At 46.3% G+C, this 22,325-nt stretch overlaps 1 protein-coding gene across 5 annotated transcripts in view; it reads right to left on the bottom strand.

Annotated features, from left to right (window-relative positions):
• Positions 1-22,325, bottom strand: part of LOC139554034 (attractin-like) — a 233,635-nt gene that overhangs the window by 101,185 nt on the left and 110,125 nt on the right. For all 5 annotated transcript variants that reach the window (XM_071366930.1, XM_071366934.1, XM_071366931.1 and 2 more), the window contains exons 11-17: positions 19,957-20,041; positions 10,949-11,172; positions 7,419-7,540; positions 7,102-7,240; positions 5,988-6,169; positions 2,097-2,316; positions 1,615-1,800 (exon numbers count right to left, since the gene is read on the bottom strand). In XM_071366930.1, coding sequence (XP_071223031.1) covers positions 1,615-1,800; positions 2,097-2,316; positions 5,988-6,169; positions 7,102-7,240; positions 7,419-7,540; positions 10,949-11,172; positions 19,957-20,041 — 1,158 coding nt within the window. The remainder of the gene's footprint in view (positions 1-1,614; positions 1,801-2,096; positions 2,317-5,987; positions 6,170-7,101; positions 7,241-7,418; positions 7,541-10,948; positions 11,173-19,956; positions 20,042-22,325) is intronic.

The raw sequence follows: 22,325 nt of genomic DNA, 5'->3' as shown, positions 1-22,325 counted from the left end.
CCTGTATATAGCCTCCACTTTGACTCTGTACCGGTACCCCCTGTATATAGCCTCCACATTGACTCTGTACCGGTACCCCCTGTATATAGCCTCCACATTGACTCTGTACCGTAATACCCTGTATATAGCCTCCACATTGACTCTGTACCGGTACCCCCTGTATGTTGCCTCCACATTGACTCTGTACCGGTACCCCCTGTATATAGTCTCCACATTGACTCTGTACCGGTACCCCCTGTATATAGCCTCCACATTGACTCTGTACCGGTACCCCCTGTATATAGCCTCCACATTGACTCTGTACCGGTACCCCCTGTATATAGCCTCCACATTGACTCTGTACCGGTACCCCTGTATATAGCCTCCACATTGACTCTGTACCGGTACCCCCTGTATATAGCCTCCACATTGACTCTGTACCCTAACACCCTGTATATAGCCTCCACATTGACTCTGTACCGGTACCCCCTGTATATAGCCTCCACATTGACTCAGTACCGTAATACCCTGTATATAGCCTCCACGTTGACTCTGTACCGGTACCCCCTGTATTTAGCCTCTACATTGACTCTGTACCGGTACCCCCTGTATATAGCCTCCACATTGACTCTGTACCGTAACACCCTGTATATAGCCTACACATTGACTCTGTACCGTAACACCCTGTATATAGCCTCCACATTGACTCTGTACCGGTACCACCTGTATATAGTCTCCACATTGACTCTGTACCATAACACCCTGTATATAGTCTCCACATTGACTCTGTACCGGTACCCCCCGTATATAGCCTCCACATTGACTCTGTACCGGTACCCCCTGTATATAGCCTCCACATTGACTCTGTACCGGTACCCCCTGTATATAACCTCCACATTGACTCTGTACCGGTACCCCCTGTATATAGCCTCCACATTGACTCTGTACCGGTACCCCCTGTATATAGCCTCCACATTGACTCTGTACCGGTACCCCCTGTATATAGCCTCCACATTGACTCTGTACCGGTACCCCCTGTATTTAGCCTCCACATTGACTCTGTACCGGTAGCCCCTGTATTTAGCCTCCACATTGACTCTGTACCGGTACCCCCTGTATATAGCCTCCACATTGACTCTGTACCGGTACCCCCTGTATTTAGCCTCCACATTGACTCTGTACCGGTACCCCCTGTATACTATTGTTTATTTACTTATGCTCTTTAATTATTTGTTACTTTTATTTCTTATTAGGTATTTTTTTAAACAGCATTGTTGGATAGGGCTTGTAAGTAAGCATTTCACTGTAATGTCTACACCTGTTATATTCGGAGCAAGACACAGAGAGAGACAGAGAGAGACAGACAGAGAGACAGAGAGAACAGAGAGACAGAGAGAGGTCTTACGTGGGCAGCTGTTCATAGTGTACCACTCCATCAGACAGAGAGACAGACGAGACAGAGACAGAGAGAGACAGAGAGAGACAGACAGACAGACAGAGAGAGAGAACAGACAGACAGAGAGAACAGAGAGAGACAGAGAGAGAGACAGACAGAGAGACAGAGAGAACAGAGAGAGACAGACAGAGAGACAGAGAGTAAGAACAGAGAGACAGAGAGACAGAGAGAGGTCTTACGTGGACAGCTGTTCATAGTGTACCACTCCATACACTGTCCGAAGGGGAAGGAGGCTACGTAAGCATTCGAGTCCACACACTGCTTCATGTTGCTGCACCACATACACTCAGAGCTGCTGCTGGTACACTCAGCACACGTAGCCCGCATGGCGCAGGCCGTCCGACACTGCTTGGCACTGTGATTGGCTGACGAGACAGGAAGGAAGCATATATGTAATGTATCCTCACTCAGAGAGAATGGAAGGGGATTGGGAGACAACGATGAATAATGTATTGGATATCAATAACCTATTTACAAATGATCTACTGGGAATTATGCAGATATGCAAAACATTGACTTGGAGAGTGTGTCCATTTAGCTATTTTCACTAACGTCCCCATTTTTACAAAATGTTTCACATAAACCAGTGTGTGTGTGTGTGTTTGTGTGTGTTTGTATATGCGTGTGTGTGTGTATGTATGCACATGTGTGTGAATCTAACCTGCTCGTTCACACAAACTCCCGTTAACAGGGTTGATGCAGGTCTGGGCCTTAAGGCCGCTGGATGCCGGTTCTGCTAGGTAACCACAGAAACCGGCGTCGCTGGGTTCCCCCGGCAACCACTGGAGGGAGGTGTTAGTGAAGGGTGACATGTCTTCCCAGCACCAATAGGAGACGTTGATCTTCCTCAGCCCCACCCACGGTGTCACCAAGGCCTTGTACTGAAAAGACAATCAGAAACATGACTAATATTAGACAGTTATAGACACAAACTAAGATTCCATCCAAACAGTTCAAGTGAATGAATTATCTGATGCATGAAAAAAGTCGGAATGCCGGTACAATTGTATAAATGCTGAATTATTTTCATTCGACATGGTGGAATGAATGAAACCAAGATTGAACTCTTTGGCACGTCTGGAGGAAACCTGGCACCATCCCTATGGTGAATCATGGTGGTGGCAGCATCATGCTGTGGGAATGTTTTTCAGCGTCAGGGACTGGGAGACTAGTCAGGATCGAGGCAAAGATGAATGGATCAAAGAACAGAGAGATCCTTGATGGAAACCTGCTCCAGAGCGCTCAGGACCTCAGACTGGGGAGAAGGTTCACCTTCCAACAGGACAATGACAACGCAGGAGTGCCTTTGGGACAAGTCTCTGAATGTCCTTGAGTGGCCCAGCCAGAGCCTGAACTTGAATCCGATCGAACATCTCTGGAGAGACTTGAAAACAGCTGTGCAGCGACACTCCCGATCTAACCTGACAGAGCTTGAGAGGATCTGCAGAGAAGAATGGGAGAAACCCCCCAAAACACAGGAGGGCCAAGCTTGTAGCGTCATACCCAAGAAGACTTGAGGCTGTAATTGCTGCCAAAGGTGCTAATAACCTGCTTTCATTATGGGGTATTGTGATGTCATTATGGGGTATTGTGTGTAGATTGATGAGGATTTTTTTCTTTTAATCCATTTTAGATTAAGGCTGTAACGTAACAAATCTGGATAAAGTCAAGGGGTATAAATACTTTCTGAATGCAATGTATGTTGTAATATATTGTAACGATAGTGACCTTGCTATATACAGTACCAGTCAAAGGTTTGGACACACCCTTTTTTGGTTACTACATGATTCATGTGTTATTTCATAGTTTTGATGTCTCTACTATACAATGTAGAAAATAGTACAAATAAAGAAAAACCCTTGAATGAATAGGTGTGTCAACTTTTGACTGGTATATGTTGTAATATATTGTAACTATAGTAACCTTTCTATATATGTTGTAATATATTGCCACTATAGTGACCTTTCTATATATGTTGTAATATATTGCCACTATAGTGACCTTTCTATATATGTTGTAATATATTGTAACTATAGTAACCTTTCTATATATGTTGTAATATATTGTAACTATAGTAACCTTTCTATATATGTTGTAATATATTGCCACTATAGTGACCTTTCTATATATGTTGTAATATATTGCCACTATAGTGACCTTTCTATATATGTTGTAATATATTGCCACTATAGTGACCTTTCTATATATGTTGTAATATATTGTAACTATAGTAACCTTTTAATATATGTTGTAATATATTGTAACTATAGTGACCTTTCTATATATGTTGTAATATATTGTAACTATAGTGACCTTTCTATATACAGTGGGGCAAAAAAGTATTTAGTCAGCCACCAATTGTGCAAGTTCTCCCACTTAAAAAGATGAGAGGCCTGTAATTTTCATCATAGGTACACTTCAACTATGACAGACAAAATGAGAAAAAAAAATCCAGAAAATCACATTGTAGGATTTTTAATGAATTTATTTGCAAATTATGGTGGAAAATAAGTATTTGGTCACCTACAAACAAGCAAGATTTCTGGCTCTCACAGACCTGTAACTTCTTCTTTAAGAGGCTCCTCTGTCCTCCACTCGTTGCCTGTATTAATGGCACCTGTTTGAACTTGTTATCAGTATAAAAGACACCTGTCCACAACCTCAAACAGTCACACTCCAAACTCCACTATGGCCAAGACCAAAGAGCTGTCAAAGGACACCAGAAACAAAATTGTAGACCTGCACCAGGCTGGGAAGACTGAATCTGCAATAGGTAAGCAGCTTGGTTTGAAGAAATTAACTGTGGGAGCAATTATTAGGAAATGGAAGACATACAAGACCACTGATAATCTCCCTCGATCTGGGGCTCCGCGCAAGATCTCACCCCGTGGGGTCAAAATGATCACAAGAACGGTGAGCAAAAATCCCAGAACCACACGGGGGGACCTAGTGAATGACCTGCAGAGAGCTGGGACCAAAGTAACAAAGCCTACCATCAGTAACACACTACGCCGCCAGGGACTCAAATCCTGCAGTGCCAGACGTGTCCCCCTGCTTAAGCCAGTACATGTCCAGGCCCGTCTGAAGTTTGCTAGAGAGCATTTGGATGATCCAGAAGAAGATTGGGAGAATGTCATATGGTCAGATGAAACCAAAATAGAACTATTTGGTAAAAACTCAACTCGTCGTGTTTGGAGGACAAAGAATGCTGAGTTGCATCCAAAGAACACCATACCTACTGTGAAGCATGGGGGTGGAAACATCATGCTTTGGGGCTGTTTTTCTGCAAAGGGACCAGGACGACTGATCCATGTAAAGGAAAGAATGAATGGGGCCATGTATCGTGAGATTTTGAGTGAAAACCTCCTTCCATCAGCAAGGGCATTGAAGATGAAACGTTGTTGGGTCTTTCAGCATGACAATGATCCCAAACACACCGCGCGGACAACGAAGGAGTGGCTTCGTAAGAAGCATTTCAAGGTCCTTGAGTGGCCTAGCCAGTCTCCAGATCTCAACCCCATAGAACATCTTTGGAGGGAGTTGAAAGTCCGTGTTGCCCAGCAACAGCCCCAAAACATCACTGCTCTAGAGGAGATCTGCATGTAGGAATGGGCCAAAATACCAGCAACAGTGTGTGAAAACCTTGCGAAGACATACAAAAAACGTTTGACCTCTGTCATTGCCAATAAAGGGTATGTAACAAACTATTGAGATAACCTTTTGTTATTGACCAAATACTTATTTTCCACCATAATTTGCAAATAAATTCATAAAAAATCCTACAATGTGATTTTCTGGATTTTTTTCTTCTAATTTTGTCTGTCATAGTTGAAGTGTACCTATGATAAAAATTACAGGCCTCTCTCATCTTTTTAAGTGGGAGAACTTGCACAATTGGTGGCTGACTAAATACTTTTTTGCCCCACTGTATGTTGTAATATATTGCCACAATAGTAACCTTTTAATATATGTTGTAATATATTGTAACTATAGTGACCTTTCTATATATGTTGTAATATATTGTAACTATAGTGACCTTTCTATATATGTTGTAATATATTGTAACTATAGTGACCTTTCTATATATGTTGTAATATATTGTAACTATAGTGACCTTTCTATATATGTTGTAATATATTGTAACTATAGTGACCTTTCTATATATGTTGTAATATATTGTAACTATAGTGACCTTTCTATATATGTTGTAATATATTGTAACTATAGTAACCTTTCTATATATGTTGTAATATGTTGTAACTATAGTAACCTTTCTATATATGTTGTAATATATTGCCACAATAGTAACCTTTCTATATATGTTGTAATATATTGTAACTATAGTAACCTTTCTATATATGTTGTAATATATTGTAACTATAGTAACCTTTCTATATATGTTGTAATATGTTGTAACTATAGTGACCTTTCTATATATGTTGTAATATGTTGTAACTATAGTGACCTTTCTATATATGTTGTAATATGTTGTAACTATAGTGACCTTTCTATATATGTTGTAATATATTGTAACTATAGTGACCTTGCTCACCAGAACGTTCATGATCTGCAGCTCTTTAAGGACGAAGTCCACCTTCTTCTGATTGGTCAACGAGGCCAGGACGGCGCTGTGACCCCGACAGGTCAGCTTGGCGTTGTCGTACGAGTCCTTTGCTGTGATGAACTTCAGACACGAGTTACCCACCAGGTGCCAACTCTCACCACAAATATTCTCTGGAGGGAGAAAGATACATTTTGATATATTATAAAGAGAGATAGATGTCTATAGAAAGAAATGTTCTCTGCAAGAAGACCGTTAAAAAGATACCTTGGGGACTGTGTCAATGAGGCCCTTTATCTACTTCCCCAGAGTCAGATGAACTCGTGGATACCATGTTTATGTCTCTGTGTCCAGTATGAAGGAAGCTACAAGTAGTTTTGCGAGCCAATGCTAACTAGCGTTAGCGCAATGACTGGAAGTCTATGGGTATCTACTAGCATGACTATGGGGAAGTAGATTAAGGCCCTCATAGCCAACATCCCAAAGTATCCCTTTAAAACATCTAACACCAATTTATCAGAGCAACATACAAATCTGTAATTTCTTTTGTTGATCAGTCCTTTTCTATGGTACAGAGCCTTCAGAAAGTATTCATACCCCTTGACTTAGTCCACATTTTGTTGTTACAGATTGAATTCAAAAAGGGATTAAATAAATACAAAAGCTCACCCATCTACACAGAGTGAGAACATGTTTTTAGAAATGTTTGCACATTTATTGAAATCGAAATATCCAATTTACATCAGTATTCAAACCCCTGAGTAAATACTTTGTAAAATCACCTTTGGTGGCGATTACAGCTGTGAGTCTGAGTATATATTTGCCCATTATTCTTTTTTAAATTCTTCAAGCTCTGTCAAGTAGAATGTTGATCATTGCTAGACCGACATTTTCAAGTCTTGCCATTGATTTTCTTCTTCCAGAGTATACAGTAGTATACAGTAGTATACAGGAAAGGTTTTGCATTACCAGGTAGAGAGCTGTACTTCTGGTTTCTTACCAGGTAGAGAGCTGTACTTCTGGTTTCTGGGTTCTTACCAGTTGCTTTCTAGGTTACCTAGGTTACCAGGTAAGCATATACACTTCTGTTTTTTGGGGTTCTCACCTGGTAGAGCGATACACTCCTGGTTTCGAGGTTCCCACTGGCAGTTCTGGTCCACCCCACAGCTCTTACAGCTGGTCTTCTTGTTGCAGACATATGATGGGTTGTCTTTGGGGCAGACATCATACTCCACTATGGCCCCCTGGGGTAGGAAGACATGTCATACATATTAACATAAACAAGAACTTCCTGCTTACTCCCTCCTGATTCCAGGATTCTTCTGAAAACCCTGGGTATTTATTGGAATTCTGCAACAAAGAGACATTGTGTAAAGTCCTATAATGTAATGATAATGAGTGCAGCCCATTGGCCATTCTTACCGTGACGGCCGTACAGTTGGAGCTCACGGAGACACACTGAACAGCACACCACTGGCAGCCGTTAGTATTGGATGTACAGCTGTAGCAGTCCGTGTACTGGTCACAACGATCGTTGTCAACATCTACAATACAACCAGAGAGTCATATTTAGTACAGTAGTAGTATAGTTACAGGAACGTACAGTATCCGTACAGTATGTGTACAGTATTCATACAGTATTAGTATAGTATTAGTATGCGTACAGTATTCATACAGTATTAGTATAGTATTGGTAGGCATACATAATTCGTACTGTATTAGTAAAGTATTAATGCATGATTCTTACAATATTAGTATAGTATTAATAAAGTATTAGTATTCATGCATGATTCGTACAGTATTAATGCATGATTCGTAGAGTATTAATACATGATTCGTACAGTATTAGTATAGTATTAATAAAGTATTAGTATTCATACATGATTCGTACAGTATAAGTATAGTATTAATACATGATTCGTGCAGTTTTAATAAAGTATTAGTATTCATGCATGATTCATACAGTATTCATACATGATTCGTACAGTATTAGTATAGTATTAATAAAGTATTAGTATTCATGCATGATTTGTACAGTATTAGTACAGTACTAGTATAGTAGTAGTATTGGCTGTACAGGTCACAACGATCGTTATCAACATCCACAATAAAGGTTATCCAGTCAATTTCTTACTTGTACTGTTGAAACGCGATATCCCATGTATAAATACAATAAAGTACACACAAAGGGTACAAATCTTGCTTGAGGAACAGTAGATAAAAAGAGGTTGATGTTGGTTCTAGCCTGGTCCCAGATCTGGTTGAAGTTGGTTCTAGCCTGGTCCCAGATCTGGTTGAAGTTGGTTCTAGCCTGGTCCCAGATCTGGTTGAAGTTGGTTCTAGCCTGGTCCCAGATCTGGTTGAAGTTGGTTCTAGCCTGGTCCCAGATCTGGTTGTAGTTGGTTCTAGCCTGGTCCCAGATCTGGTTGAAGTTGGTTCTAGCCTGGTCCCAGATCTGGTTGAAGTTGGTTCTAGCCTGGTCCCAGATCTGGTTGAAGTTGGTCCTAGCCTGGTCCCAGATCTGGTTGATGTTGGTCCTAGCCTGGTCCCAGATCTGGTTGAAGTTGGTTCTAGCCTGGTCCCAGATCTGGTTGAAGTTGGTTCTAGCCTGGTCCCAGATCTGGTTGAAGTTGGTTCTAGCCTGGTCCCAGATCTGGTTGAAGTTGGTTCTAGCCTGGTCCCAGATCTGGTTGAAGTTGGTTCTAGCCTGGTCCCAGATCTGGTTGAAGTTGGTTCTAGCCTGGTCCCAGATCTGGTTGTAGTTGGTTCTAGCCTGGTCCCAGATCTGGTTGAAGTTGGTTCTAGCCTGGTCCCAGATCTGGTTGAAGTTGGTTCTAGCCTGGTCCCAGATCTGGTTGAAGTTGGTCCTAGCCTGGTCCCAGATCTGGTTGATGTTGGTCCTAGCCTGGTCCCAGATCTGGTTGAAGTTGGTTCTAGCCTGGTCCCAGATCTGGTTGAAGTTGGTTCTAGCCTGGTCCCAGATCTGGTTGAAGTTGGTCCTAGCCTGGTCCCAGATCTGGTTGAAGTTGGTTCTAGCCTGGTCCCAGATCTGGTTGATGTTGGTTCTAGCCTGGTCCCAGATCTGGTTGAAGTTGGTCCTAGCCTGGTCCCAGATCTGGTTGAAGTTGGTTCTAGCCTGGTCCCAGATCTGGTTGAAGTTGGTTCTAGCCTGGTCCCAGATCTGGTTGTAGTTGGTTCTAGCCTGGTCCCAGATCTGGTTGATGTTGGTTCTAGCCTGGTCCCAGATCTAGTTGTGTATCTTGCCAACTCCTATGGTCATTGCGTGAAATATGTGACCCGTTTCAGGAAACCAGGCATCTGTCGCGAGTCCCTACTTCACAGGAGCGCCATTTGAACCTAAACTTTATTTTTTAATCAAAATATGTTGTTTGGCAGAAATGCCTTCTGGAACATGTGAACTTTCATGTGCCTTAATAACAAAAATTGTTTGCCATCTGTTAATACGAATACAATTGTCAAATTATGAGCCAAGGTGGTTTAGCCATTGAAAAAGTTGGCAACTTTCCAGCTAGCTATGGTTGGCTGAGATAATGAGTGGGCTGGACATGCCAAGACATGAGTTCTGCACAGTTCTGTCTATTATAGGAGCTGGTCAGTATGTGTAGGTAATCCTGTCTAACGCGGCTTTTTATAAAGATATCACGTAGTAGAACTGAATAAGTGTTGCTCTCCACTTTCTGGAGGACCGAGCACTGTTAGAGAAAGGGGGATTCCTAGTCAGTTGTACAACTGAATGCCTTCAAATTAAATGTGTCTTCCACGTTTAACCCAACCCCTCTGAATCAAAGAGGTGCGGGGGGGGCTGCCATAAAGCTGGCTGGCTAGCTAGCTAACGTTACGTGTTTGATCTGTGTAGTAATATTATTTGTATCCCAGAGCTATTTGTATTGCTAGTTATAGCCTAATGTTAGTTAGCTAACATTGAACCTGATTGGTTAGCTAACTGCAGATTCATACAGTGTAGTACCCTTACGAGTTGGGATTATGGTTCATTGTTTAGCTAGCTAGCTACATGTCTAAACAAAAGACTCCACTCTGTAAGTAACCATTTCAATAGAACGTTCATGATGTCACTGCGACAACTGTCGATAGACATAGCTGGTAAATTCTCTCTGGCTATCTACTCTGATTTCAGAGCACTCTCGTCTAAATGTGGCAGAGAGCAGAATAACTGACGGATTTAACAACGCTCAACACCCGTTGAATACGGCCAGTGTCAGTAGAAGTTGGCAAAAAAGGCGTAATTAAATTGTTGCCAGCAGCACAGTTACAGTCACCAATGCTCTGATAACATGAAAACAGCCTAACCAGCTCTCTTAGGGAGAGTAAAATGGTCAGAGTGAGCTGTTCTCTCATTTGTGTCTGGAAGTAGCTAGCAGCTAGCCAACGTTAGCCAGTTAGCTTGGGTGCTTGACTGCTGCTGTTAGGGCAGAACGCTCGGATCGCTCGGACCCTCCTCTTCAGCCAGAGCGTCCAGTGTGCTCGCCGAGAGCCAAACGCTCTGAGCACACTCTGGCATCCAGATTACATTCACACCCGTAGTATAAACCAGCCTTTAGTCTTGACATCTTTGGTTGTTTAGTACATAGCCTCACAGGTGAATCATTAAAGAGATGGGTGGGGCTAAAGCTTAAGACGGTATAAATAATGCTGAACGGGTGGAGACAAAGAAGAGCTCTCCAGTAGTAGTACCAAAACATTCAAGGGACATTTTCTCAAAAGCGAGGTTACAAGTTTATCAGCTTTCAAAGCAGAATGACTTTGCCATTGTTCCTCATCTGCAGTGTATGATATACCATTCTGAAGCTCTGAGTCTCTGCTTTTATCCTATGTAAAAAACACCATTTCACATGTTGATACATAAGACCGAATCGAGCCGGTTGGTCACATATGTGGAACTAGTCTAGTGGTTAGATAGACAGGTCACCTACATGTTCTGGTTCCACAGGAGGCCAGGGTGGTCTGCTCGTCCAGGGGTCCAGGGTTCGAGTCCCAGGGCAGGCAGGACCCCAGGTTAGCATTCCAAACGCAGTGAACCCCCGGCCAGGCCGCTATACAGGCGGCAGCGCTGGGGGCGCTGAAGCAGCTGGCTGGCGTGTAGATCAGGACATCACTCAACAACAGACTGTTGAACCCCCCAAACACATACATCACACTGTAGGGGGGGGGGGGGGGGTGGAAAGAAAAGACACATGAAAGAAAGTACAGTAAGCTTATTCCCTAGACAGAGCTCCTTCCCTAGACAGAGTTCCCTACCTAGACAGAGTTCCCTACCTAGACAGAGTTCCCTACCTAGACAGAGTTCCCTACCTAGACAGAGTCCCTTCCCTAGACAGAGCTCCTTCCCTAGACAGAGTTCCTTCCCTAGACAGAGTCCCTTCCCTAGACAGAGCTCCTTCCCTAGACAGAGTTCCCTACCTAGACAGAGTTCCCTACCTAGACAGAGTTCCCTACCTAGACAGAGTTCCCTACCTAGACAGAGTTCCCTACCTAGACAGAGTCCCTTCCCTAGACAGAGCTCCTTCCCTAGACAGAGTTCCTTCCCTAGACAGAGTTCCTTCCCTAGACAGAGTTCCTTCCCTAGACAGAGTTCCCTATCTAGACAGAGTTCCCTACCTAGACAGAGTCCCTTCCCTAGACAGAGCTCCTTCCCTAGACAGAGTTCCCTACCTAGACAGAGCCCCTTCCCTAGACAGAGCTCCTTCCCTAGACAGAGTTCCCTACCTAGACAGAGTTCCCTACCTAGACAGAGTTCCCTACCTAGACAGAGTTCCCTACCTAGACAGAGTCCCTTCCCTAGAAAGAGCTCCTTCCCTAGACAGAGTTCCTTCCCTAGACAGAGTCCCTTCCCTAGACAGAGCTCCTTCCCTAGACAGAGTTCCCTACCTAGACAGAGTTCCCTACCTAGACAGAGTTCCCTACCTAGACAGAGTTCCCTACCTAGACAGAGTTCCCTACCTAGACAGAGTCCCTTCCCTAGACAGAGCTCCTTCCCTAGACAGAGTTCCTTCCCTAGACAGAGTTCCTTCCCTAGACAGAGTTCCTTCCCTAGACAGAGTTCCCTATCTAGACAGAGTTCCCTACCTAGACAGAGTTCCCTACCTAGACAGAGTGCCTTCCCTAGACAGAGTGCCTTCCCTAGACAGAGTTCCCTACCTAGACAGAGTTCCCTACCTAGACAGAGTTCCCTACCTAGACAGAGTTCCCTACCTAGACAGAGTTCCCTACCTAGACAGAGATCCTTCCCTAGACAGAGTTCCTTCCCTAGACAGAGTTCCCTACCTAGACAGAGTTCCCTACCTAGACAGAGTTCCCTACCTAGACAGAGTTCCCTACCTAGACAGAGATCCTTCCCTAGACAGAGTTCCTTCCCTAGACAGAGTTCCCTACCTAGACAGAGTTCCCTACCTAGACAGAGTTCCCTACCTAGACAGAGACTTCCCTACCTAGACAGAGTTCCTTCCCTAGACAGAGTTCCTTCCCTAGACAGAGTTCCTTCCCTAGACAGAGTTCCTTCCCTAGACAGAGTTCCCTACCTAGACAGAGTTCCTTCCCTAGACAGAGTTCCTTCCCTAGACAGAGTTCCTTCCCTAGACAGAGTTCCCTACCTAGACAGAGTTCCCTACCTAGACAGAGTTCCCTACCTAGACAGAGTTCCCTACCTAGACAGAGTTCCCTACCTAGACAGAGTTCCCTACCTAGACAGAGTTCCTTCCCTAGACAGAGTTCCTTCCCTAGACAGAGTTCCCTACCTAGACAGAGTTCCCTACCTAGACAGAGTTCCCTACCTAGACAGAGTTCCCTACCTAGACAGAGTTCCTTCCTTAGACAGAGTTCCTTCCCTAGACAGAGTTCTCTACCTAGACAGAGTTCCTTCCCTAGACAGAGTTCCTTCCCTAGACAGAGTTCCTTCCCTAGACAGAGTTCCTTCCCTAGACAGAGTTCCTTCCCTAGACAGAGTTCCCTACCTAGACAGAGTTCCCTACCTAGACAGAGTTCCCTACCTAGACAGAGTTCCCTACCTAGACAGAGTTCCCTACCTAGACAGAGTTCCTTCCCTAGACAGAGTTCCTTCCCTAGACAGAGTTCCTTCCCTAGACAGAGTTCCCTACCTAGACAGAGTTCCCTACCTAGACAGAGTTCCCTACCTAGACAGAGTTCCCTACCTAGACAGAGTTCCCTACCTAGACAGAGTTCCCTACCTAGACAGAGTTCCTTCCCTAGACAGAGTTCCTTCCCTAGACAGAGTTCCTTCCCAAGACAGAGTTCCTTCCCTAGACAGAGTTCCTTCCCTAGACAGAGTTCCCTACCTAGACAGAGTTCCTTCCCTAGACAGAGCTCCTTCCCTAGACAGAGTTCCTTCCCAAGACAGAGTTCCTTCCCTAGACAGAGTTCCTTCCCTAGACAGAGTTCCCTACCTAGACAGAGTTCCCTACCTAGACAGAGTTCCCTACCTAGACAGAGTTCCCTACCTAGACAGAGTTCCCTACCTAGACAGAGTTCCCTACCTAGACAGAGTTCCCTTGACATAGCTCCTTCCCTAGACAGAGTTCCCTACCTATACAGAGTTCCCTTGACATAGCTCCTTCCCTAGACAGAGTTCCTTCCCTAGACAGAGTTCCTTCCCTAGACAGAGTTCCTTCCCTAGACAGAGTTCCTTCCCTAGACAGAGTTCCTTCCCTAGACAGAGTTCCCTACCTAGACAGAGTTCCCTACCTAGACAGAGTTCCTTCCCTAGACAGAGTTCCTTCCCTAGACAGAGTTCCTTCCCTAGACAGAGTTCCTTCCCTAGACAGAGTTCCTTCCCTAGACAGAGTTCCCTACCTAGACAGAGTTCCCTACCTAGACAGAGTTCCCTACCTAGACAGAGTTCCCTACCTAGACAGAGTTCCTTCCCTAGACAGAGTTCCCTCCCTAGACAGAGTTCCTTCCCTAGACAGAGATCCTTCCCTAGACAGAGTTCCTTCCCTAGACAGAGTTCCTTCCCTAGACAGAGTTCCCTACCTAGACAGAGTTCCTTCCCTAGACAGAGCTCCTTCCCTAGACAGAGTTCCTTCCCTAGACAGAGTTCCTTCCCTAGACAGAGTTCCTTCCCTAGACAGAGTTCCTTCCCTAGACAGAGTTCCTTCCCTAGACAGAGTTCCTTCCCTAGACAGAGTTCCCTACCTAGACAGAGTTCCCTACCTAGACAGAGTTCCCTACCTAGACAGAGTTCCCTACCTAGACAGAGTTCCTTCCCTAGACAGAGTTCCTTCCCTAGACAGAGTTCCTTCCCTAGACAGAGTTCCTTCCCTAGACAGAGTTCCCTACCTAGACAGAGTTCCCTACCTAGACAGAGTTCCCTACCTAGACAGAGTTCCCTACCTAGACAGAGTTCCCTACCTAGACAGAGTTCCCTACCTAGACAGAGTTCCTTCCCTAGACAGAGTTCCTTCCCTAGACATAGTTCCTTCCCAAGACAGAGTTCCTTCCCTAGACAGAGTTCCTTCCCTAGACAGAGTTCCCTACCTAGACAGAGCTCATTCCCTAGACAGAGCTCCTTCCCTAGACAGAGTTCCTTCCCAAGACAGAGTTCCTTCCCTAGACAGAGTTCCTTCCCTAGACAGAGTTCCTTCCCTAGACAGAGTTCCCTACCTAGACAGAGTTCCCTACCTAGACAGAGTTCCCTACCTAGACAGAGTTCCCTACCTAGACAGAGTTCCCTACCTAGACAGAGTTCCCTTGACATAGCTCCTTCCCTAGACAGAGTTCCCTACCTATACAGAGTTCCCTTGACATAGCTCCTTCCCTAGACAGAGTTCCTTCCCTAGACAGAGTTCCTTCCCTAGACAGAGTTCCCTACCTAGACAGAGTTCCCTACCTAGACAGAGTTCCTTCCCTAGACAGAGTTCCTTCCCTAGACAGAGTTCCTTCCCTAGACAGAGTTCCTTCCCTAGACAGAGTTCCTTCCCTAGACAGAGTTCCCTACCTAGACAGAGTTCCCTACCTAGACAGAGTTCCCTACCTAGACAGAGTTCCCTACCTAGACAGAGTTCCCTACCTAGACAGAGTTCCTTCCCTAGACAGAGTTCCCTCCCTAGACAGAGTTCCCTCCCTAGACAGAGATCCTTCCCTAGACAGAGCTCCTTCCCTAGACAGAGTTCCCTACCTAGACAGAGTTCCCTACCTAGACAGAGTTCCCTACCTAGACAGAGTTCCCTACCTAGACAGAGTTCCCTACCTAGACAGAGTCCCTTCCCTAGACAGAGCTCCTTCCCTAGACAGAGTTCCTTCCCTAGACAGAGTTCCTTCCCTAGACAGAGTTCCTTCCCTAGACAGAGTTCCCTATCTAGACAGAGTTCCCTACCTAGACAGAGTTCCCTACCTAGACAGAGTGCCTTCCCTAGACAGAGTGCCTTCCCTAGACAGAGTTCCCTACCTAGACAGAGTTCCCTACCTAGACAGAGTTCCCTACCTAGACAGAGTTCCCTACCTAGACAGAGTTCCCTACCTAGACAGAGATCCTTCCCTAGACAGAGTTCCTTCCCTAGACAGAGTTCCCTACCTAGACAGAGTTCCCTACCTAGACAGAGTTCCCTACCTAGACAGAGTTCCCTACCTAGACAGAGATCCTTCCCTAGACAGAGTTCCTTCCCTAGACAGAGTTCCCTACCTAGACAGAGTTCCCTACCTAGACAGAGTTCCCTACCTAGACAGAGTTCCCTACCTAGACAGAGTTCCTTCCCTAGACAGAGTTCCTTCCCTAGACAGAGTTCCTTCCCTAGACAGAGTTCCTTCCCTAGACAGAGTTCCCTACCTAGACAGAGTTCCTTCCCTAGACAGAGTTCCTTCCCTAGACAGAGTTCCTTCCCTAGACAGAGTTCCCTACCTAGACAGAGTTCCCTACCTAGACAGAGTTCCCTACCTAGACAGAGTTCCCTACCTAGACAGAGTTCCCTACCTAGACAGAGTTCCCTACCTAGACAGAGTTCCTTCCCTAGACAGAGTTCCTTCCCTAGACAGAGTTCCCTACCTAGACAGAGTTCCCTACCTAGACAGAGTTCCCTACCTAGACAGAGTTCCCTACCTAGACAGAGTTCCTTCCTTAGACAGAGTTCCTTCCCTAGACAGAGTTCTCTACCTAGACAGAGTTCCTTCCCTAGACAGAGTTCCTTCCCTAGACAGAGTTCCTTCCCTAGACAGAGTTCCTTCCCTAGACAGAGTTCCCTCCCTAGACAGAGTTCCCTACCTAGACAGAGTTCCCTACCTAGACAGAGTTCCCTACCTAGACAGAGTTCCCTACCTAGACAGAGTTCCCTACCTAGACAGAGTTCCTTCCCTAGACAGAGTTCCTTCCCTAGACAGAGTTCCTTCCCTAGACAGAGTTCCTTCCCTAGACAGAGTTCCCTACCTAGACAGAGTTCCCTACCTAGACAGAGTTCCCTACCTAGACAGAGTTCCCTACCTAGACAGAGTTCCCTACCTAGACAGAGTTCCCTACCTAGACAGAGTTCCTTCCCTAGACAGAGTTCCTTCCCTAGACAGAGTTCCTTCCCAAGACAGAGTTCCTTCCCTAGACAGAGTTCCTTCCCTAGACAGAGTTCCCTACCTAGACAGAGTTCCTTCCCTAGACAGAGCTCCTTCCCTAGACAGAGTTCCTTCCCAAGACAGAGTTCCTTCCCTAGACAGAGTTCCTTCCCTAGACAGAGTTCCCTACCTAGACAGAGTTCCCTACCTAGACAGAGTTCCCTACCTAGACAGAGTTCCCTACCTAGACAGAGTTCCCTACCTAGACAGAGTTCCCTACCTAGACAGAGTTCCCTTGACATAGCTCCTTCCCTAGACAGAGTTCCCTACCTATACAGAGTTCCCTTGACATAGCTCCTTCCCTAGACAGAGTTCCTTCCCTAGACAGAGTTCCTTCCCTAGACAGAGTTCCTTCCCTAGACAGAGTTCCTTCCCTAGACAGAGTTCCTTCCCTAGACAGAGTTCCCTACCTAGACAGAGTTCCCTACCTAGACAGAGTTCCTTCCCTAGACAGAGTTCCTTCCCTAGACAGAGTTCCTTCCCTAGACAGAGTTCCTTCCCTAGACAGAGTTCCTTCCCTAGACAGAGTTCCCTACCTAGACAGAGTTCCCTACCTAGACAGAGTTCCCTACCTAGACAGAGTTCCCTACCTAGACAGAGTTCCTTCCCTAGACAGAGTTCCCTCCCTAGACAGAGTTCCTTCCCTAGACAGAGATCCTTCCCTAGACAGAGTTCCTTCCCTAGACAGAGTTCCTTCCCTAGACAGAGTTCCCTACCTAGACAGAGTTCCTTCCCTAGACAGAGCTCCTTCCCTAGACAGAGTTCCTTCCCTAGACAGAGTTCCTTCCCTAGACAGAGTTCCTTCCCTAGACAGAGTTCCTTCCCTAGACAGAGTTCCTTCCCTAGACAGAGTTCCTTCCCTAGACAGAGTTCCCTACCTAGACAGAGTTCCCTACCTAGACAGAGTTCCCTACCTAGACAGAGTTCCCTACCTAGACAGAGTTCCTTCCCTAGACAGAGTTCCTTCCCTAGACAGAGTTCCTTCCCTAGACAGAGTTCCTTCCCTAGACAGAGTTCCCTACCTAGACAGAGTTCCCTACCTAGACAGAGTTCCCTACCTAGACAGAGTTCCCTACCTAGACAGAGTTCCCTACCTAGACAGAGTTCCTTCCCTAGACAGAGTTCCTTCCCTAGACATAGTTCCTTCCCAAGACAGAGTTCCTTCCCTAGACAGAGTTCCTTCCCTAGACAGAGTTCCCTACCTAGACAGAGCTCCTTCCCTAGACAGAGCTCCTTCCCTAGACAGAGTTCCTTCCCAAGACAGAGTTCCTTCCCTAGACAGAGTTCCTTCCCTAGACAGAGTTCCTTCCCTAGACAGAGTTCCCTACCTAGACAGAGTTCCCTACCTAGACAGAGTTCCCTACCTAGACAGAGTTCCCTACCTAGACAGAGTTCCCTACCTAGACAGAGTTCCCTTGACATAGCTCCTTCCCTAGACAGAGTTCCCTACCTATACAGAGTTCCCTTGACATAGCTCCTTCCCTAGACAGAGTTCCTTCCCTAGACAGAGTTCCTTCCCTAGACAGAGTTCCCTACCTAGACAGAGTTCCCTACCTAGACAGAGTTCCTTCCCTAGACAGAGTTCCTTCCCTAGACAGAGTTCCTTCCCTAGACAGAGTTCCTTCCCTAGACAGAGTTCCTTCCCTAGACAGAGTTCCCTACCTAGACAGAGTTCCCTACCTAGACAGAGTTCCCTACCTAGACAGAGTTCCCTACCTAGACAGAGTTCCCTACCTAGACAGAGTTCCTTCCCTAGACAGAGTTCCCTCCCTAGACAGAGTTCCCTCCCTAGACAGAGATCCTTCCCTAGACAGAGTTCCTTCCCTAGACAGAGTTCCTTCCCTAGACAGAGTTCCCTACCTAGACAGAGTTCCTTCCCTAGACAGAGCTCCTTCCCTAGACAGAGTTCCTTCCCTAGACAGAGTTCCTTCCCAAGACAGAGTTCCTTCCCTAGACAGAGTTCCTTCCCTAGACAGAGTTCCGTCCCTAGACAGAGTTCCTTCCCTAGACAGAGTTCCTTCCCTAGACAGAGTTCCTTCCCTAGACAGAGTTCCTTCCCTAGACAGAGTTCCCTACCTAGACAGAGTTCCCTACCTAGACAGAGATCCTTCCCTAGACAGAGATCCTTCCCTAGACAGAGTTCCTTCCCTAGACAGAGTTCCTTCCCTAGACAGAGTTCCTTCCCTAGACAGAGTTCCTTCCCTAGACAGAGATCCTTCCCTAGACAGAGTTCCTTCCCTAGACAGAGATCCTTCCCTAGACAGAGTTCCTTCCCTAGACAGAGTTCCTTCCCTAGACAGAGTTCCTTCCCTAGACAGAGTTCCTTCCCTAGACAGAGTTCCTTCCCTAGACAGAGTTCCTTCCCTAGACAGAGTTCCTTCCCTAGACAGAGTTCCTTCCCTAGACAGAGTTCCTTCCCTAGACAGAGTTCCCTACCTAGACAGAGTTCCCTACCTAGACAGAGTTCCCTACCTAGACAGAGTTCCCTACCTAGACAGAGTTCCCTACCTAGACAGAGTTCCCTCCCTAGACAGAGTTCCTTCCCAAGACAGAGTTCCCTACCTAGACAGAGTTCCCTACCTAGACAGAGTTCCTTCCCTAGACAGAGTTCCTTCCCTAGACAGAGTTCCCTCCCTAGACAGAGTTCCCTCCCTAGACAGAGTTCCCTACCTAGACAGAGTTCCTTCCCTAGACAGAGTTCCCCACCTAGACAGAGTTCCTTCCCTAGACAGAGTTCCCTACCTAGACAGAGTTCCTTCCCTAGACAGAGTTCCTTCCCTAGACAGAGTTCCTTCCCTAGACAGAGCTCCTTCCCTAGACAGAGTTCCTTCCCTAGACAGAGTTCCCTACTTAGACAGAGTTCCTTCCCTAGACAGAGTTCCTTCCCTAGACAGAGTTCCTTCCCTAGACAGAGTTCCCTACTTAGACAGAGTTCCCTACTTAGACAGAGTTCCTTCCCTAGACAGAGTTCCTTCCCTAGACAGAGTTCCCTACTTAGACAGAGTTCCTTCCCTAGACAGAGTTCCTTCCCTAGACAGAGTTCCTTCCCTAGACAGAGTTCCTTCCCTAGACAGAGTTCCCTCCCTAGACAGAGTTCCTTCCCTAGACAGAGTTCCTTCCCTAGACAGAGCTCCTTCCCTAGACAGAGCTCCTTCCCTAGACAGAGCTCCTTCCCTAGACAGAGTTCCTTCCCTAGACAGAGTTCCTTCCCATAATTCAGATTCGATTCATGTTTAGATGGAGTATTTGGCTGTTTTGGCTTCCAGAGCCACTTCGCCTCTAAACAGAACATGTCAGGTCCTTGGACTATAAGGTGTAATGCTGGGCTCCAATAGTCCATTACTGGGCTAGGGACCCTGAAGCAGACCTGTACCTGTCACTGTAGACGGCCGTGTGTCCAAACCGGTTGACATCGTGGTGGAGGTCTGGTCTGGACAGCACTGACCACTCATCACATGCTGTTTGGAGAGAGAGACATGTTTACATTGACAAGTTTCTACATCCGTTTGTTGTTACATGATCTGACCAGCAATGTGTTACAGTTAGACTGGGTTAGACTGGGTTAGACTGGGTTAGGGTTAGACTGGGTTAGGGTTAGACTGCGTTAGGGTTAGACTGGGTTAGGGTTAGACTGGGTTAGGGTTAGACTGCGTTAGGGTTAGACTGGGTTAGGGTTAGACTGGGTTAGGGTTAGACTGGGTTAGGGTTAGACTGTGTTAGACTGGGTTAGGGTTAGACTGTGTTAGACTGGGTTAGGGTTAGACTGGGTTAGCGTTAGACTGGGTTAGGGTTAGACTGGGTTAGGGTTAGACTGGGTTAGGGTTAGACTGTGTTAGACTGGGTTAAGGTTAGACTGGGTTAGGGTTAGACTGGGTTAGGGTTAGACTGGGTTACAGTTAGACTGGGTTAGACTGGGTTAGGATGTGTTAGGGTTAGACTGTGTTACAGTTAGACTGGGTTAGGGTTAGACTGGGTTAGGGTTAGGATGTGTCAGGGTTAGACTGGGTTAGACTGTGTGAGGGTTAGACTGAGTGAGGGTTAGACTGTGTGAGGGTTAGACTGTGTCAGGGTTAGACTGTGTCAGGGTTAGACTGTGTCAGGTTTAGACTGTGTCAGGGTTAGACTGTGTGAGGGTTAGACTGTGTGAGGGTTAGACTGTGTGAGGGTTAGACTGTGTGAGGGTTAGACTGTGTGAGGGTTAGGCTGTGTGAGGGTTAGACTGTGTGAGGGTTAGGCTGTGTGAGGGTTAGACTGTGTGAGGGTTAGACTGTGTGAGGGTTAGACTGTGTGAGGGTTAGACTGTGTGAGGGTTAGACTGTGTGAGGGTTAGACTGTGTGAGGGTTAGACTGTGTGAGGGTTAGACTGTGTGAGGGTTAGACTGTGTGAGGGTTAGACTGTGTGAGGGTTAGACTGTGTGAGGGTTAGACTGTGTGAGGGTTAGACTGTGTGAGGGTTAGACTGTGTGAGGGTTAGACTGTGTGAGGGTTAGGCTGTGTCAGGGTTAGGCTGTGTCAGGGTTAGGCTGTGTGAGGGTTAGACTGTGTGAGGGTTAGACTGTGTGAGGGTTAGACTGTGTGAGGGTTAGACTGTGTGAGGGTTAGACTGTGTGAGGGTTAGACTGTGTGAGGGTTAGACTGTGTGAGGGTTAGACTGTGTGAGGGTTAGGCTGTGTGAGGGTTAGGCTGTGTGAGGGTTAGACTGTGTGAGGGTTAGACTGTGTGAGGGTTAGACTGTGTGAGGGTTAGACTGTGTGAGGGTTAGACTGTGTGAGGGTTAGACTGTGTGAGGGTTAGACTGTGTGAGGGTTAGACTGTGTGAGGGTTAGGCTGTGTGAGGGTTAGGCTGTGTGAGGGTTAGACTGTGTGAGGGTTAGACTGTGTGAGGGTTAGACTGTGTGAGGGTTAGACTGTGTGAGGGTTAGACTGTGTGAGGGTTAGACTGTGTGAGGGTTAGACTGTGTGAGGGTTAGACTGTGTGAGGGTTAGACTGTGTGAGGGTTAGACTGTGTGAGGGTTAGACTGTGTGAGGGTTAGACTGTGTGAGGGTTAGACTGTGTGAGGGTTAGACTGTGTGGGGGTTAGACTGTGTGAGGGTTAGACTGTGTGAGGGTTAGACTGTGTGAGGGTTAGACTGTGTGAGGGTTAGACTGTGTGAGGGTTAGACTGTGTGAGGGTTAGACTGTGTGAGGGTTAGACTGTGTGAGGGTTAGACTGTGTCAGGGTTAGACTGTGTGCCACCAGCCCACCAATGTCCCCTGCAGATGTTCAGGTATTCTCTGACTGGCAGACTATATTGTCACTATGAATGGTGGCTAGAGCAACACTGAAGCATGCATGAGAGCACCAGCTGTTCCAGACGACTGTGTAATCACGCTCTCCGTAGCCGATGTGAGTAAGACTTTTAAACCTGGACAAAAAGAACACCTACGTGAGAATGCTGTTCATTGACTACAGCTCAGCATTCGACACCATAGTGCCCTCAAAGCTCATCACTAAGATAAAGTCTGAACACCTCCCTCTGCAACTGGATCCTGGACTTTCTGATGGGCTGTCCCCAGGTGGTGGCAACAACACATCTACTACACTGATCCTCAACACGGGGGCCCTCAGGGGTGCGTGCTTAGTCCTCTCCTGTACTCCCTGTTCACCCACGACTGCATTGGCCAGGCACAACTCCAACACCATCATTCTCTACACCTAACCCTAACCCTAACGACAACGGTGGTAGGCCTGATCACCGAC

Source organism: Salvelinus alpinus, chromosome 25, assembly GCF_045679555.1.
Source record: "Salvelinus alpinus chromosome 25, SLU_Salpinus.1, whole genome shotgun sequence".
Taxonomy (NCBI): Eukaryota; Metazoa; Chordata; class Actinopteri; order Salmoniformes; family Salmonidae; genus Salvelinus; species Salvelinus alpinus.
This window is presented reverse-complemented; position numbering and strand designations above follow the sequence as displayed.